Below are 18,141 nucleotides of genomic sequence, written 5' to 3'. Positions count from 1 at the left end.
CAGCAGTAAACAGGTAGAGGTAGAAACTGCTGTGGTGTGTTGTGGAACATCACACAGAAGATGTGTGTTAGGCAATATCTCATAGATGTGGTGTGGTATGGAATCTCAAATAGAAGATACTGGCTACGAGGAATTTGGGAAGGCTTCCTGGAGGAGGAAACATCTTTTTTAAAAGCTTTGAAGGAAAAGTGAGATGGAGGAGAAAAGTACATTCCAGACCGAGGGAACAGCATGAAGGTTGTTGTTAGTCCTGGAAGAAGGAACAGTTTGGAATGGGATGGGGGCTTGGATGGTGCAGATGTGTGGGCGATGAGGCAGGATGGGATTCTTATGCCCCCGATGAAGCGTCTCATGGGGTAGATACCTTGCACCCTGTTTAGAGAGTACTCTTGGTGTGGATGGCTCACATGTGCTGACTGGCCCGTCATGTTCCCATGGAAGCCCAAGCCTACCTAACTCCACTTTCAAGGGCAGGTAGCTGAAATCAAGTTTGGGGTTCTAGCTTTACACACAGCCCGCAGCCATTCACTGTGGCTCGGTAGTGTTGACTCCTTACTTAATTCTTTAACTTTCCACAGTGCTGACTCTGGTCACAACTTTGAGCAAGTCCCTTAACCTCCTGGGGCTTCACCTTCTCTCCGTGTGAGTCAAAGTCGTGCACAAGGTCTCCTGCTCTCTCCTGAGTCCATCCTCGTCTTGTCAAGTGTTCTATTTCTCTGAGCCAAGAGCCTCAGCTTGGCTTTCAAGCCCTTTACCATTTTGGCCCCCAGCTGTCCTCCCTGCGTAGTATCAAGAATTCCCTGCAAAGTGTCATTATCATCTTTAGTCTCCAGCAAAATTTAGTTCTTTATGCTTTTGAGCTTGAATTTTGTAGTGCATGAAATTCTTCAGGTCTCTACTGGTTTTTCTCAACTGGGCCAGGGTTCTGTAACAGAATTATGTTATTCCTAATGCCCGGAGTAAGGCATCCACTCACTGAAGAGAAATTAATTCATTTCTCTTCTGTGCTTCTAGAATGGTTCTAGTTATGTACTGTCCTTAGGAGCATTGAGAAAATAGTTACTCAGTATATGTGCATAATCTTTTTCTTTCCTTCTTCCTTTCTATTTAACTGCAAATTAGATTCTAGTTTTCACGCTGCTTTGCTACTTGCTCTTTCTTCCCACTTACCCGTGTTTTTAAATGACTGGTGTTTACCGTGTCCAGAAGAGGAGCCCCGGTTGGAAGCCAGCAGTGATAGCTCTAAAGTCATAATCCAAATCTGGAGTTGTGTTGTGGAATTGGGGATGCGTGGGTTGGGCTCCCTTCAGAGGAAGGGATGAGAACACCTAGTGAAACGCCATTTCAGAAGGAGCGAAGGGGAGCTAAGCTTCCTCACTGGTCCAGTGTCTCAGTGGCTTCTTTTCTCTACTCTTGCCCCTCTGGAGTCCATGCACAGCAGCTGGAGGGAGCATTTAAAAATGCTAAGTGCGATTTTTACCACTCCCCCCCGCCCCCTGCCCCATTCCACCTTCCGGTGTCTGTGGCCTATCACATCTAAGTTCCAGAGTCTGGGAAGGCCTGATGTAATTTCCCCTTGGCTTTTCTGACCTCATGTCCCATTTTGCTCATCCCCCTCTTTTCTGCAGTCATGCTGGACTCTTGCTTTCTTCCTCCTCAAACCTCAAACCTTGAACTGTTTCCTGCCCCAGGGTCTTTGTCCTGCTGTTCTGTTTGCCCGGAATGCCCCTCCCAGATCTTTGCCTGGCCCTTGGCCTCCCTGCAGTCAGGCCTTTGCTCCCACAGTACTGCCTTGGAAAGGTCTTTACTGGCCACTGGCCTCCCACTGCCTCTGTCCCCAGTTCTCTCCCATGATACCCTTTCATGTCTTTGTAGCACTTACCAGTATCTGAAATGGTATTGTGTTTACTTTGTTCCTCCCCTGTCCCTAAAATGCAGACTGCAGAACTCTTGTCTGTATCATTTACCTCCTTTCCCCCACACCCAGAGTATTGTCTGGCATGAAAGGTACTCAGTAAATATTTGAAGACTGAATGAGTGCATAAATCTCTTTGTAGGGGCGGGGTGGGCCAGACAAGCATTTGTCAGCCTTTACCTCCACCTTCTCAGGGACAGTCCTGCCCGCCTCGAGGCTGCTAATCTGTACTGAGACAGTTCTGTTGGTTAGGCTATCCTTCCTTCTGCTGGAAACAAAAGTACTAGGACACTGGGCTTCTTGCCCAGTAGCTCCCGCTCATGGCTCTGCTGGAGAATTGGGGTGGCGGCTGCCACGGTCAGCATACTCTACACATGGACTTGAGGGGACTTGGGGTGGTAGGCCCTGTGCTCGCGCACCCCCTCCCCGCCCCCGGATCTTCCTCTGCTGAATGGTGTTGCCCAGCCCGGCCTTCAGGGTCAGCCCTACAGGGCTCAAGGTTATGCCCCTTCGCCAGGCTGCCCACAGCCCCGGGACTGTTCCATGCTGACTGGCCACTGAAGGCCATCGTGGCCCCAGCTGGGCACTCTGAAGGGCCTGTGGGCTCAGCTGAGGCTGCGTTGGGGGCCTGTGTCACAGATCCATGGTCTTCTCTGGCTGGTCCTGCTTTCTTCGCCCTTCTCCAGGTGTCCACCCCAAGGGTGCCCCTAATGAACACCCTGTTTGCTAAACTCCCTCACAGTGCCTCTCCGGGACCCCAACCTGCAGCAGCTGGCTCATTGCTTAATCTTCTTACGTTTCTTACACCCTCTCCAAACCAGGGAAGGTAAGGGAAGGTAAGGCTTCATAGCCCCCTCCTGCTATGGCAGGGTCAGCGGGGGATTTCGTTGAGCACAGGACGCTCCTAGCATCTGAGACTGTGACAGCACTGCTGTCCCCGGCTCGTCCATGGTGGCAGTCCATGGGGAGTGGCATGGGGGCTCTGCAGACTTTTCATTGGCCGCTGCTCGAGGCTGGTGCCACTGACCTCTGGCTGGCGGCCGTGTGCTGAAGTGTGTTCTGAGGAGCTGACATGAAGTCTGGGTGATTGCCTGAGAAACCCACTCCAGATTTTTTTTCACCATCTGTCTCCCCTGGGTCTTCTCCAGAAACTGAGCTGAAGGCTTTTATGATTTCCTGGAGAGCAAGTGAGAGTAGTCAGTGATCCCATGTTCTTTGGATGCCCAGAACCAGCCAGAAGGGTTAAGTAAGGAGAAGCCTGTTGCAAGAGACTATCCCTCCCCGGCTTTGTTTCCACACTTAGACACAGGCGAGGGGACTCGTACTTATGGAGCCTCTGCTGCTGCGTTGGGTACTGAGGGGGCTGGTGAAGGTGAGGACTCCGCTCAGTCGCTTTCTGGGCTTGAGGAAGGGAGGCGAACCCCTTTGCATCTGAGGGGAAGAGCCTGCTGGGTGCACAGCTCAGCTCAGGGGTGGTGGGGTCCGGGGTAGCAAGTGACAGTAAAGTGTAAGTAGATCGCATGCGACTTTTAGGATATAGTTCTACTAAAAAGTCACGTGTTTATCTGAAACTCACATTTAATTGGGTGTCCTGTGTTTTATCTGGAGCCCTAATAAAAGGGAAAAGAGACATGTCATTGGGTAGAGCAGAGGGACTGAGCAATTCATTGAGAGAAGGACATCAGAATACAGTGTACCTCTGTTTTCAGATACTGTACAAGATCTACTCATACTGCTAACAGGTTCCTCTTTATCCTTCCAGAAATGTTCAGAAATGTTTTGCACATCTGGAAGCATAGAAGTGAGTATTCTTTATGCTTTATCTACTTAACTGCAGACCGGATCATGGTCCACACGCCGCTGCTGGTTCTTTCTCCTACTTAGCAGTGTTCCTTGGACTTCTTTCCATAGTGGTACCCATGGAGGTCACACGTTCTTTTAAAAAATGGCTTTTTATTTTTATTTTTGCTACTGAGTGTCCTGCCACCAAAGTAAAAGCAGCTAAATATTAGTTCGTAGTATGTAAGTTTGCATTTTTTATTTTTGAAGTTTGGTGGATATACAGTATTATGTTAATTTCGGGTGTCCAACATAGTGATTCTACAATTATATACAAAGTATGTGAGTTTTAAGGTGAATTTGGGGGATACCGATTTACTTCAGAACTTGGGGTGAATAAGCTATTCTTTAAAATCTGCTTAGATAATGCTTAGTTTGGAGATCTCAGTACCACCCAGTCAGGAGTGACCAAACACCATCAGCTGAGCAACTGGAATCCATTTGAATTGCTGAATAATTTAAAACCATTTCAAAATTATTGAGTTAACATAGGGTTGTTTTTTTTTTTTTTTTTTTTCTGATAAGCTTACTCCTACGCACAAATCTGAGAGCTGACATAATTCTTCTCTTTCTCTGATTGGGCATTTTACTCTTTTCCATTCCTTCCTCCCTCTCCCTCCCCCCAGTATTGATCTATAACTCAGTCTACTTACTCCAGCTGGTTCGTTTGTAGCATCTTATGATCTAGTTTCCAGACCTTTCAAATAAATTACTCATTTATATGAAGGAACCATAATTGACTTTTCGGTTGAGAAACCCAATTCACCAAAGTGGCTCGGGAGAGACATAGTTCATTTTGCTCTATTATCAAATCAATGTTCAAGTAATATTTTAAGATTATTTATTTTCCTCAATATGAGAAAAATGTCAGGATTTATTTCCCATGTTTCTTAAATGTCAGAGGAAATTGACCTGAGCTGGGGGAACCCTCCGTGCCTGGCATTTTACAGTTTTCAGCCCAAGGATTAAGAGACAAAGCACTGAGCACTGGTTGTGATTATTGCCCTTGTGCTCAGTGGACTCAGGTCGTGGAGTATGAATGAAGCTGGTTCTTGCTTCTCCAGGGTTTGCTAGCCTAATTGGAGAGGTGATGTCAGCAAGGTTGAGACCTGTGTGATTGGGAGGAACTAGGCTGGTGTATGAAGGGAAATTGTTTCTGAAGTTTTATCAAGGGTGGGTGATTCAGATTAGCCCAGAGACAAGCCTTGCTTTGGAATGTGGATAGGAATTGGATGGCATCATAGCCTGTGGGAGAGCAAGAACCAAGAATGGTATAGGAACTCATAGGGAGGCTGGCATTAAGTAGCGAATGCATGTGGAGAAGACTAGGCTGGGGTAAGAGGCAGTTATTTAATGTTCAGTCAGCCCATCACATTCAGCAACCATTGGATGGGCACCTCAAAGTTGCAGGTGCTATGCTAGGGCCTGGGGCTGTAAACCCAGATGGGTAGAGTCCTTACTTTGAAGAAGTTTGGAGTCTGGTGGTGAAGACAGGGAAGAGGACCCTCTGACTAAGGGTTGGGATGGAGGGCTCAGTGAAGGTTCTCCAGATGGGTGAGATCTGAGCGGAGTCTGGTTGGATGGCTGGGAGTGGGCCAGGCCAGGATAAGGGGATGGGATTGATAACAGTGTTGAATGATGACATTAGCTGGGGTCAGAGCAGGAAGGACTTTGTATACTGCTGGGAGTTGGATTTTATCCTAGAGCCTTTGAGAAGTCACTGAAGGAGTTAAAGTGCCTGGGTTTGGAGGAATCCAGCTGACAGCAGGGTAGAGTGTGGGTGGGAAGGGACAAGGCTGGAGGCAAAGATACTGGAGAGGTGTGCGGCCCCTGCTGGGACAGTGTCTGGAGCAGGGAGATGTGGCATGTGGCCCAGATTGGTAGACGAGCTATTGATTGCACAGGATTAAGAAACTGACTCTTGGCTGTGGGGATGAAGGAGTGGGAGGTAAGGCTGTCAATGGAGTGTCACATGGACCCTGAAGTCATCTCTGATAGTTAAAGGCTCTGTGGTGAAGTGAAGACTGTGGGTAGTAGTGTGTCTCCAGTGGACAAGGGGCTGAGCGGGATTGATGAGCAGGGTGTGGAGGGAAAGAGGGGACTGGAGCCTGCCTTCTTTCTTTCATCTCTGGAATATCTGGAAGTTGACAACTCTCCTGGAATCTACAACCGATGAAAACACTGTCATCATTTAATAATTCTGACCATCATAAGCCCTTTGGGGAGATTACAGTGGCTTTTCCATGGGTATTTTCAGTAACTACAGTGAAACTTGCTCTGTATGGCCTAAAATATGCTCGGTATGGCCTAGCATTTTAATTATAAATGCTAATACTTTTGGAGGAAAGATACACCTTTCTCCTATAGTTTTAGTTTTTAGGCCCAAGAAGGAAGCAATCTAGGAAATTGTTGTGTGTGAAATTTCCTTTCTGGAACAGATGGCCTCCGCCTTAATCTTGATGACCTGTGATTATTATTTTTTTAAAAAGTTTATTTATCACAACTTTATTTTTGAAATCACAAGTAATTCAGAGTGACCACCACTGAGGCCTCTGTTGATTTTCCAGCAGCGCTGCCCCAGTTTTAAGATTAAGCAGGATTGAGCTTTAAGATGAACTAACTTTCAAGATCTTCAGAGAAGAAAAGCATTGCTTCTATCTGTGCTTTTCTTAGGCTAAAATCGTATTGCAGAAAACTCTACTTTCAAAATTAACACAGCAGTAACACAGTATAAAGTACCTGCCTATTTTAAAATCCTCGAGAATGTTTTCTTGTAAGAAACTATTTAGCCCATAATCAGCATGAAGCTTACACAGTATGTGGTCCAGGATATGAAGGTTCCCAGATAGAATTCTGTTCTCCAGTACTCCTGCCACTGGAAGGTCACTCAGTCGTCACGATTGACAGTGCCGATGACTGTTCGCTTTAACAAAACATCCTCGCACGTGGCCGTCCCCTGCCAACTGTGAAGGGATCCATTTCAGGCATATCTGGTATACTTTCAAATCTTTTTAGGTAATCCCGAACCTCTGTGAAAGAACTGCCTAATTTAACCAAGGGCACTGGAGGAAAATTCCCGCTTTCCGGGCAAAGATCCCGTGTTAAGACTGTAAGAGGTTTGGGGCGCCTGGGTGGCTCAGTCGGTTAAACATCTGCCTTCTGCTCAGATCATGATCCGGGGTCCTGGGATTGAGCCCCACTTGGACTCCCTGCTCAGTGGGGAGCCTGCTTCTCCCTCTCCCAATGCCCTTGCCCCTGCTTGTGTGCTCCCTTGCTTGCTCCTGCTCTCTTTCAAATAAATAAGTAAAATCTTAAAAAAAAGACTGTAAGAAGTTTGACATTACAAGCGAGAGATCTGGTGTGGTTTTGACAGGCAGAAACTGCCTTGTAGGAACATTAATACTTAGATTTTAAAACCTTTTCCAGGTAGCCCTGACTGCAGTTTCTGACTGAGTGACATTCAGCCTTCCATCCAGTCCCTGGATTTACAGTGATTTTCATGTCAATAGCCTTTTGCTCCTGCAGGCTTTTTAACTGCTGCAAGGGAGATATGGATCTCAGGTTGTTAGCAATAAATATTTGGAATTTTGATAAGACTCAGACTCATCAATATGTGCTTTTGGCCCTTGAGCGATTTCCATCAGTCACCAGACTTCATACTGAGCGTCTCACCCTTTACTGTGTTTTATTTGTGACTTCCGCGACAAGTTCACAGGGTTTTTCCATTGGCTGGGTTCATTAGATGGTTAAGGACATCAGGCTCCACCATGGCACTCAGATTATCTACATTAGACACAGAAATATGTTCTTTGCCTTCTCCCAGGAGGGTATCTAGCAAACCAGAGTTGCAGAAACTGGCGTAAATGTCACCATGACCTGGGGTACCAGGCTTCTGTGTTCTCCCCTGAGTAAGATACATTCTTTGCTGCAGGCAGTCAGGATTCTTTTTTCTTTTTTTCTTTTAAAAAGATTTTATTTATTTATTTGACAGAGAGAGACAGCGAGAGAGGGAACACAGGCAGGGGGTGGGGTGGTGGGGGTAGGGAGGGAAGCAGGCCTCCCGCTGAAGGGTAACTCCATCCCAGGACCCTGGAATCATGACCTGAGCCAAAGGCAGATGCTTAACGACTGAGCCACCCAGGTGTCCCAGCAATCAGGATTCTTTATTAATCCTTGGGTATCTGCTTTGATTAATAATGTAGATTTTTCACATGAAATGTTTGGTTTTTCTCTGGTATTTATTTTTGTATCTTCATTTGTATTAAGAGAGCTCATTAGTTCATTAGAATAAGAGGAACATTTGTATTGTAGATTTTGCTCACTTAGTTTGCTGAATGATTCCATCTAAAAAGGTGTTTTCATTTTGTACACCTGTCTGACCTTTTGGGCTTTTGCAGCCCATGCTGGTCCTCAAACTGCCATTGAGTTTTACAACCACCAGCCAGTTGAGCACAGAAGATAAATATTACTAGGTAAGTCCTGGCCCTCATCTCTTCATAATGCTGCATCGAATCTTCTGGAGGTCTCTGGATTTTTCCCCAATCCACAGAAGGTCCCTTTTCTTGCAAAAATCTGTGAAATAGCTTCTGAAAATAAAGTAAGGTATTTCTTTAGTGTGCTTAAACTCAGGTGATGGTGCTCTGGTATTTTTTCTAGTTCCTTCTTCAAAGATCATTCCAGCTCTTGTTGAATGACTTTTTGAAACTGAGAAGCATCATCTTGAGCCACGGCTTTGCTAAGATCTTTCTGAGTCATGCTTCTGTTTCCATAACTGGCTCCTCCTTTCTTCTCTTACTCTCTGAGTTTTTTAAGATTCTGTCCCCTGGCCATTTTCTCCCTCAGTTATTCCCTGACCCTGACTATTTTTAAGAATGACTTCAAGCTGTTGGTGGCAACCTCACCCTGACATTGGGAAACAGTCAGGGGATAGAAAAGGCTAGAAGCTGATGGGTTTGCTGTGTGCTGGGGATGAGGTCATCTGGATGTCATAACACTCAGATGACTTCTTAGGTCCTAGGAAGTCAGACACTTGTTGTTTTCGTTCAGAAGCCACTGTACAATTTACGAGCCAAGAGTAAAGACAGTGCCAGCTGATTTAGGTTGTACCCGTATTCTGCCATGTGACTTTACAAAAAAACCTTAAAGGTCAAAGTACAAGGGTAGTGAGTTTCCCAGGGCACAAAGTAGGTAACATTAAGGAGGTGTGTCTCCTGAGAGTAAATGTAAGGCCAGTAATCACTCTGTCAGACTGATAGTGTCAGCACAGTGCTTTCCAAGCTTTCATGTTCAGTGGAGTCATGAAGGGCTCTTGTTACAGTGCAGGTTCCCCCTCAGTAGGTCTGTGTTGGGGGCTTGAGATCCCTCCTTTCTAATGAGACTTGGGGCTACCAATGCTGTTGGTTCCTGGGCTGCATTTTGAGTCACAGGGGTCTGAGCTGGAGCACCTGTCTTTTGGGGGCCAGAGCTCTTTGAGAAAGTGAAGAAAGCTATAGACCCCAAGAACAGTGAACCTGCCACCTTCCCCCTCCTGCCGCCACATCACAGTGCACATGATTTCAAGGTTTTGAACCCTTTGAAACCCACCCAGCATATCAGGTTTCAGAAGTGGCTCATAGATGCTCATAGGACATAATGGTCTTCCAGTTGATGTCTTCGCTAGTATTTTTATAGAGTGGATGTTCATTTCAAACTCCAAGGGAGATACTGCCATGGCTACCTATAGGGAAGATTAAATGATCATACAGAGGGACCTTTATAAGGTATAAGGCTATCTCTGACTTCCTACAAGAGCTGTGGACACAGTGTAGGTTGCATTCCTTCATGTCTTATAAGTCAGAATTGACAAGTCGTGTGAGCACCTGTTGGAGTCCCTTCTGATCTTCCACCCCTGGTTGATTGTGTGCTCCCAGCAGGTATTTGTTGCTAACAGGGGTTTTAAGGCGAAAGATCTAGACAGGTTAAGGACAGAGAAATGACCCACATGGGAATGGGAGGGATTGAGATGTGGCAGCTCTTGTTGTGTTAATAAAACTGTGTAGTCCTCTCACTGTGGGCAGGACCTGCTTTTGGTAGTTGCACGCTAAGGAGAGGGGTAATTTTGTGAAGTATTTATTTTACGGCCATTTGAACATGTGTCCCCAAGGCAGTTCTCACTTTTGGGTCCAAAATGGACCTGCCCAAGGTCTGGGCCATGGACCACTGGGTGGGGGGGGGGGGGGGGGGAGCAGTTCATTTATTTGTCTTTTAAGCTACTGGTTTGTTCATGACCTATATTTCTTCAGACTGGCTTGGAAAAGTTAAATCAGGCCATAGTAATCCATTGTAGTTCTTTAATGGTGTTTGCAACATACTATTTGGGTTTCATTGTTCTGGCTGGTATTTATTTGCCTCTTCATCCTGGGGTTGCCAGGACACCTGGTTCCCCCGCCTTGGGATTCTTTTAAGGAAATCTCAGACCTCATATTATTTCATTTATAAATATTTCAATGTGTGTCTCTAAAAAATTAAGACTTAAAAAAAATCATCATGAAACCATTATCATACCAAAAATGGCAGTAATAAATCCTTAATACCAATTTGTATTTAGTCAGTGTTAAGATTTCTCTAGATATCTTGTAATTTCTAAAAATGGCTTTTTTTCTGTTTGCACTAAAATCCCATTGGCTGATAGGTCTTTTTTTTTTAATTTATTTTTTTAAGGATTTTATTTATTTATCTGTTAGAGAGCGAGAACACAAACAGGGGGAGCAGCAGGCAGAGGGAAAAGCAGGCTCCCTGCCTAACAAGGAGCCTGATATGGGACTGGATCCCAGGACCACAGGATTATGACCCGAGCTGAAGGCAGATGCTTATCCGACCGAGCTACCCAGGTGTCCTTGGCTGATAGGCTGATAGATCTTGGGCAGGTCCATTTTGGACCCAAAAGTGAGAACTGCCTTGGGGACACATGTTCATGTGGACTTTTTTCAATCTATAAGTTCCACTGCCCTCTTTATACTCCTTGCAGTTTATTAGTCTTGTTATTGAAGCCTGGGTCACTTACCTGCTGCCCTTCCCAGAAGCTGGATTTTGCAGACTGTGTCCCTGGCATTGTCTGATGTGTTCCCCCTGCTCTCTGTGTTTCCTGGCATTCACTGTCCGTCAGCTCTAGGTCAGAGGCTGGCCTTTTCCTTGGGCCAGGGACAAGATTTCTGCGGCAGAGGTGTTCGTGTTTCAGTTTCACTGGACAACATGTCTGGTTGTCTCCTAGTGGAGTTAGCAGCCGTTGATGGGCATTCCCTGGAGCCATGAATTCATCAGAGTTGCAAAGTGCTGACATTCTAATTCTTTTGCTTCTTCTTCATTTATTAGGTAGAATACTCTAAAAAGAGGAGTTTTCCCAAACAACTATTTGGTTAAACTTAAAAACACTTGACTGTTTAGGAAATGCTTGAGTCTCCCCTTTTATTTACTAGGGTCAGTGGGGTAAAGCCTCTGCCTTCGGCTCAGGTCATGATCTCGGGGTCCTGGGATCAAGCCCCGCATTGGGCTCTCTGCTCAGCGGGGAGCTTGCTCCCCGCCCCCTGCCTGCCTCTCTGCCTACTTGTGATCTCTCTCTCTCAAATAAATCTTTTTTAAAAAAGATTTTATTTATTTATTTGACACAGAGAGATCACAATAGGCAGAGAGGCAGGCAGAGAGAGAAGGAGGAAGCAGCCTCCACGCTCAGCAGAGCTCCATCCTGGGACCCTGAAGTCATCACCTGAGTCAAAATCAAGAGTCGAATGCTTGGGGCGCCTGGGTGGCTCAGTGGGTTGAGCCTCTGCCTTCGGCTCAGGTCATGATCTCAGGGTCCTGGGATTGAGCCCCGCATCGGGCTCTCTGCTCAGCAGGGAGCCTGCTTCCCCCTCTCTCTCTGCCTGCTTCTCTGTCTACTTGTGATCTCTATCTGTATCAAATAAACAAATAAAATCTTAAAAAAAAAATTGGATGCTTAACTGACTGAGCCACCCGGGTGCCCCTGTTCACTAGTTTTTAAAATAATGGGGTGACTCTTTTGGATTTTCCAAAGGGCACCATTCAGTTTTTACTTTTTTCCATTATGAGTTCATAAGTTGATGCATATTTCAAATGATTCAGGTTGGTGCATATTTCACATTCTTTCTTCTGCTCAGATGTGGCTGGTGGGAACTTAGTTCAGGTTGGCTCCTGAGTCCTTTTGACGTAGCTCTTGTATTGATATTTCTTAACTGTGTAACACAGCCGAGGGCCTTAGAACCCCTAAAGTGCCAATTTAGGGGCTTATAACAACATCTATTACCTCACCGTTTCTGTGAGTTCAGGGTTGGTGTGGGGTTTATTGGGTCTTCTCACCCACTCACGGTCTCTCAAGGGTGCAGTCCTGGGCCTTCCAGCCTGGCTGGGGGAGGGGCACTCCTAGGCTCACCCAGGTGGCTGCTGGCTCTCTGCTCTTTGTCTCTGGGTGAGTCTCTGCTGAAGTCTCGCAGTGTGGCACCTGGCTGTCCTCATTGCCAGGACTCTGAGAGACACACACGCAGGAGCGCCAGCAAATCAGAAATCTGAATCTTCCTGTAATCCAAACTAGGAAGCATCAGACTATCACTTTGGGGGCCTTAGTGTTCTAGTCATTAGAAGTGAGTTGCTAGATCCAGCCCACTCCCCCGGGACAAGGGATCACATAGGGTCCCAGATACCAGGAAGTCAGGGATCACCAGGAGCGGTGTGAGAAGTTGCCTAAGGACAACTTGGACAAACTAACTTTTGATATGGTGGCTTCCTGCTTTCTTGTGTGATGAGATAGTTCAAATATTTGTTGTGAGTCGTCCTCCCAGGTAGCCCTGACTCTAAATGGAATTTAGAGACTATAATTTGGGCGTAAGATTCTAGGCCTTTTCAGAGGACAAAGCTAGGGGGTACTTTCTTTTCCTTTTTCAATTTCAAATAAAGTTTATTCTAGTTCCTTTCAGATTCAGGACTGCAGAGTTTTTAACTTAACCTCATCCATCTTGGGTTTTATCTCTGTTCATCCAAACCCCTTGGTTCTCAAGGTCACCACCATAATTACTGAGGTATTGTCCATAGTACACAAACAGAAATTTCTGAATGACAGTGCTTACTTTACCAGCAAAAATCTGATTAGTGAAAGTGCTTTAAGACTTCTTTACAGTTTTTTTTCTCCTTGGGCTATACCCCACTGCATTCTACAGTCAGAGTTCAGCATCGAGTCAAAACTGACATCGTCTCGCACCATGTGGTGCCAAAGCCCAGTTAGGTTCACCTGCCTCAGCTTATTTTTGTGTCTTCGTTCCTTTTATTTTAATTTTAATTTTTCTCTTATTTTATTTTTTTAACACTGGACGTAAGGCCTGCACTTCAGGCTTTTCTTTTCTTTCTTTCTTTTTTTTTTTTTCTTTTAACACTGATGTGTTTCAGGTCACTTTAAATAACAATCTTGTTTTATTTTTTGTGTAAATTATTGTGCTCATTCTAGAGATGATCTATAGATCAAGATACTTTGTAGAAATCTAGTCTCTGTCTCTGTCTCCTCCACTCTGTTTTCTTCCTTTTCCGTAGTTGGCCTTTTGAAAAATATGTAGGCTATCGTTTTTCTTTTTAAGTAAAAGTGGTAGCATTCTCTGTAGACTTTTCTCCACTTTGCGGTCCCCTCTTAACAATAGTACATCCTGGCTACCACCCCCTAGCAGTATATGGAAACTGTCCTCAGTTCTGTGTCAGTGACGGACCACTCCACTGTGTGGATACGTGTCATTTATTCTCGTGAACTGTACTTCTTAGGAGTTCTGTGGATTTCCAGTTCTGCAGTTTTCCAGGAACTGCAGTTTCTGAATGCTTATGGAAAGAAGATGAGGGGAAGGGGCAGTGCCCTGGCTGCTTCTAGAAGCAGTACCTGTTTGTGACCATTCACACCAGTTTTTCTTCTTGGTTCTCACCCTGGGTGAAGGGGAGGTGTCAGTCTTTTTGTAACCAGGTAACAGGGAAAAAAAAAAAAAAAAAAAGCATGGCTTCTTTCATGAGTCACACAGCCCTCCACAGTTTCTGTCATTTAATTTACACTCCTTTTGGCTCACAGTTAGAAATTCTTCCAGGTTTTGAGAACACACTATTTGTCAGTCTTAAGTTTTTTGATGGTGGCATCTGTTTTGTGTGTCTTTGGGTTTATATTAGTAAGGATTTGGGAGGAGTGGGACCACAGATTGTGCATCATATGCCATTTAAAAACAAACCCCCATATGTAAAAAGTAAATAAAACAAATGTTTTCCAAACAATCTTTTCTCTCCTAACTAGTACTGAATTATTTGTGTTGCAGGGAAAAGGACTTGGAAGCCAAATTCATTATTCAAATGGAGAAAAGCAAAACAACAATCACAAATTTAAAGGCAAGTAGCAACCTGGCCTTGCTCCGGGAGCCTCCAGTTTGTTTTATTGTCAGAATGATCTGTTGGTAAATGAAACACATCTGCCATTTCCTTTCCCCTCCTTCTCAGTTCAACTAGCCACATCAGCTTGCACTTGGCTAGGGATCATCCGTGAAGCAAAAGGGTGATGCTCTGTCTCCTCTCCTATCCCTGGTTTCATTTGACCTCAAAGTCCTGGTATGTGAGCTCATGGGTTTAACCCAGACTCAACATTGTTATCCTGTATCCTGTGGAAGATCCTTAGATTGGCGATTGGCTGAATTCTGTGATTCATTAAGTGTTGGCCCTAGATTGGTTTCCAATCTTAATGAAAATAGTCATATTTTGTAAACTTTGCAAGAGGAGCTTGTATTATTCTTCAAAACTCAAGGGATGAAAGATTTTTAAAAAATTGATTTTTTTTTTTTTCTGAAAAATATACTTAAAAAAACAGAATTTTCTAGGATGGCATGTTCTTCCTTTTGCATGTTAAATATCCTATTTTTTTTTTTCCCTTTGGTCAGTGAATTTTTTTAAGGACCGCGAATACTTTTCACTTGGGGGGACGGATAAGAGTGTAAAATTAATAATAATAAATCATGTGCTTTATGGACTCAACCCCTTTGTCCTCCTATGTTTGTCACTAATTTACAGGTTTGGGTTTCTGAGGCCTGCTGCTCCACGGCCAAGTGCAGATCAATCTCTAATTGGATTTCTGTTAATTTGTGGCTCAAGGGACTGGATGCTTTGAAATCCAGTCTCAAAGTAGTGCCACTTGATCTCCAGTGGTAGAAGCTAGGGAACGCTCCTATCTTCCAGTTGGGCTGTGCTCTGGATAATTTGATAGGCTTCCTTTGAAGCCCTGGTGTTCCTTTGCCTGAGGCATTCTCTAGTGAAATGTCTGTCTGTCTTCTCTGACCACAATCCTTGTACCTTCTAGCTCTGTCTGGCCCTACTTGGCTTTCCCTCCTTTGACCTACCACATCTTCCCCCATTTCTGCCAGTCATCACTTGGCTGTTGCCTCCTGTTACTTACATTTGCTTTGCTTTGCTTCATGTATCTGTGAGCTCACACTGCTTTGGTAAAAGCTTAATCATTAAAAGATTATATTTACCAAAACAGAACAAAGAGACCCTTGGCTCTGGATGCATCTCTTCTTGATGTGTTATTGAATCTATTTTCCTTGATTATTCTGTTGCCTTTTGACAAAGTTTTACAAACATTTCCTCATCTGATACAATGAAAACTGATGTCCAAATTTTTAACATTTTAATAATAAGAGCCATAGTAATTATTTATTTATAGGATCTGAATTATGTTGGAAAATATGGTGCTCATTAAATTTTTTCAGTGTGTGTCCAGGGAACTTTGTGAAACTTTGGTGGCTTGTGGTGATTTTTTAAACATTGTTTTTGGTTCAATTTAGGTATATAGCAAGGTAGACAAGCTACACGGACATGTGCAATAAACTCATTATAGAATAGGTCCTAGGAGAATCTAGTCTGTTAGAAGTGGCAGCAGTTACTTTTGGATATAGTGCCCAAGGGGTAGCTTCATGGAAGAGAAGCATCTGACCTGGAGTTTTCAGTGGGGCTGCCAAGCTGCATAACTTTTTTTTTTTAAGATTTTATTTATTTATTTGACAGATCACAAGTAGGCAGAGCAGCAGTTAGAGAGAGGGGGAAGCAGGCTCCCTGCTGAGCAGAGAGCCCGATGCAGGGCTTGATCCCAGGACCCTGAGATCATGACCTGAGCTGAAGGCAGAGGCTTAATCCACTGAGCCACCCAGGTGCCCCCAAACTATATAACTTTGAGGGGCTCTAGTCACATCACAATCCATGTGATTAGCAACCCCTAGAGTCCTGCAGACACCAACTCTGGTGGTTTCAAGTGGAGGGAACAGTAAAAAGTATTGAAGCTAGGGGAAAAATACGAGTCTGGTTGGAGTGCTGGGTTTGTATGAGAGAGTCATGATAAAAACTCCAGAAAAGTAGCCTTCTGTCCTAGCCTAGAGAGCCTGGATTGCTGGAAGGAGTTCAGGATCGATCAGTTGACCGACCTACCTACCTACCTACCTACCCAGGGCATGGTCAGGAGGAAGTAAATGCTTTTTAGAGTGTAAATATGAAAAATGGTGATCATTGTATATTTCTAATGAACTTTTCTTTTCTCGAATTGGATAGATCATTTAGCTGTGAGTACTTTTACATTATTATCATAATCCTTTCCCTGCAGATACCAGAAGGAGGGACTGGGGACTCAGGAAGAGAACGGACCAAGACCTTCACCTATGACTTCTCTTTTTATTCTGCTGATCCGAAAAGTCCAAATTATGTCTCACAGGAGATGGTATGAATTTTCATAATCCTTATTTTGATTTCATTTTGAGAAGAACTCTTTAAAACATCTTGCTCATTTTTTGGGAATATAATTTATATAAAATTTGCCTCTGCTAACTTGGCTTTGTTTGTTACATTGCACCATTTTTATCTTAATTAAGCCTGAGAAGAATTCAGTCCACACAAAGTTGATTTTGTTTTTCACTTCTGAGCATGATGATCATAACCTTTTCCCCCCCCCCCCAAAACTTGGACATGACTGCAGTTTTGAAGGTGCTTGGCAAATAAAGAAATTTGGAGGCACCATTTGTATATTGCGAAGTCTGGCAGACAAGCCACTCAGCTCTGAGTCTCGCCACGAGGCAGAGCTTTAGGAGTTGGAGTTCAAACCCAAGTCCCATTTGCTGTGAGTGGATCATTGTAGGATCATTATAGGATTCTAGAAAGAAGGATCCTAGAAGGATCTCTCCCCCCAACCCCCAGAAGTTTTCTAGAATCTAGACTATAGATGAAGTTTGTGGAAGAAACCTGTGCTATAGGCTTTTATTTTCTAAAATGTGGATGTGATACGGGCATAGAGGAACAGACCCAAAGGTCCTTGTGAGAAACCATTGCATGTGAGCAGGGCAAGGGCATGTCCCTGGGACCAGCTGGGTGTTTGAGCAGAGCAGAGTTATGGGGAAGCACCAGTGAGAGAGGAGGATTATGGGCTTCTTCCTGGCTTGTTCACAGCTTCTTTAAATATATTGCTTCAGGCCTGATGTCTTATTACTAGGATAAGAATTCCTGTTTTGCCTGCTCTGGGTTATAATCCATGGGGTGGCATCTTAAAGTGGAATTCTTGTCAAGTTGCTTGCAACTTGGTGTGTCCATGTTTGAGAATCACCGCATTGCCTAGTAGGTGTTAAAAATGCAAAATCTTGACCAATTTCAGACCCACTGAATCAAACTGAATTTTTAGCAGGTTCCCAGGTGATTTGCACACACTTCAACATTGGAGAAGTACAGTTGGTTAGGAAATAGTTTGTGGAAGCGATTGGCTTTACTGAAGCAACGTAAATGTTGGTGTTAAGATATAGACAACTTAGAGGAATTGTTCAAAGGAGATGGTAGAGTGACTGTATCCAGAACATGTGGATTCAGTGTCAGGGCAAAATAGAAAGGATGACAGCAATAAGAATGAGAGCCACAAAGAGAGAGAGTAGCCTGGTATGAAAGAGGGACCAAGCCATTAATGTTGCCTGAGTTTGCTTTGGAGTTCACAGCTGTGCTCGGCACTCACATATCCTGTCTCCCTTGATTCTCACAAGACCAGATTTAACTTTAGCACTCTGTTTTTCTTTGTCAAAGAGACTCAGTGAGCTTAAATAACTCGCTCAAGCTCATAGATCTAATCGACTTAATAGTAGCAGAGTTGGGGTCCTGGGGCTGAGGTGTAGGTCAGTGGAGATGCCACTGGAAGGTCTTTAGGGCATAAGAGTAAAGGGTTTGTTTGTTCTAAATGATAGATAGGACAGCCCTGTTGATGAATAAATGGATAAGTGAGTAGTGTTAAAAACCAAAATTGAGTCAAGTAAATTTAAAGATCTAATTGGCTTTATCATTGATTCATGAATCTTACAGCATCCCAT

General features: G+C 44.3%; 1 protein-coding gene across 5 annotated transcripts in view; it reads left to right on the top strand.

Moving 5' to 3' along the window:
- Positions 1–18,141, top strand: part of KIF16B (kinesin family member 16B) — a 281,414-nt gene that overhangs the window by 22,730 nt on the left and 240,543 nt on the right. For all 5 annotated transcript variants that reach the window (XM_032859219.1, XM_032859217.1, XM_032859216.1 and 2 more), the window contains exons 2-3: positions 14,083–14,152; positions 16,407–16,520. In XM_032859219.1, the coding sequence (XP_032715110.1) occupies positions 14,083–14,152; positions 16,407–16,520 (184 nt within the window). The remainder of the gene's footprint in view (positions 1–14,082; positions 14,153–16,406; positions 16,521–18,141) is intronic.

This window comes from Lontra canadensis, unplaced genomic scaffold (genome assembly GCF_010015895.1).
Source record: "Lontra canadensis isolate GAN:19392208 unplaced genomic scaffold, GSC_riverotter_1.0 scaffold16, whole genome shotgun sequence".
Taxonomy (NCBI): Eukaryota; Metazoa; Chordata; class Mammalia; order Carnivora; family Mustelidae; genus Lontra; species Lontra canadensis.
This window is presented reverse-complemented; position numbering and strand designations above follow the sequence as displayed.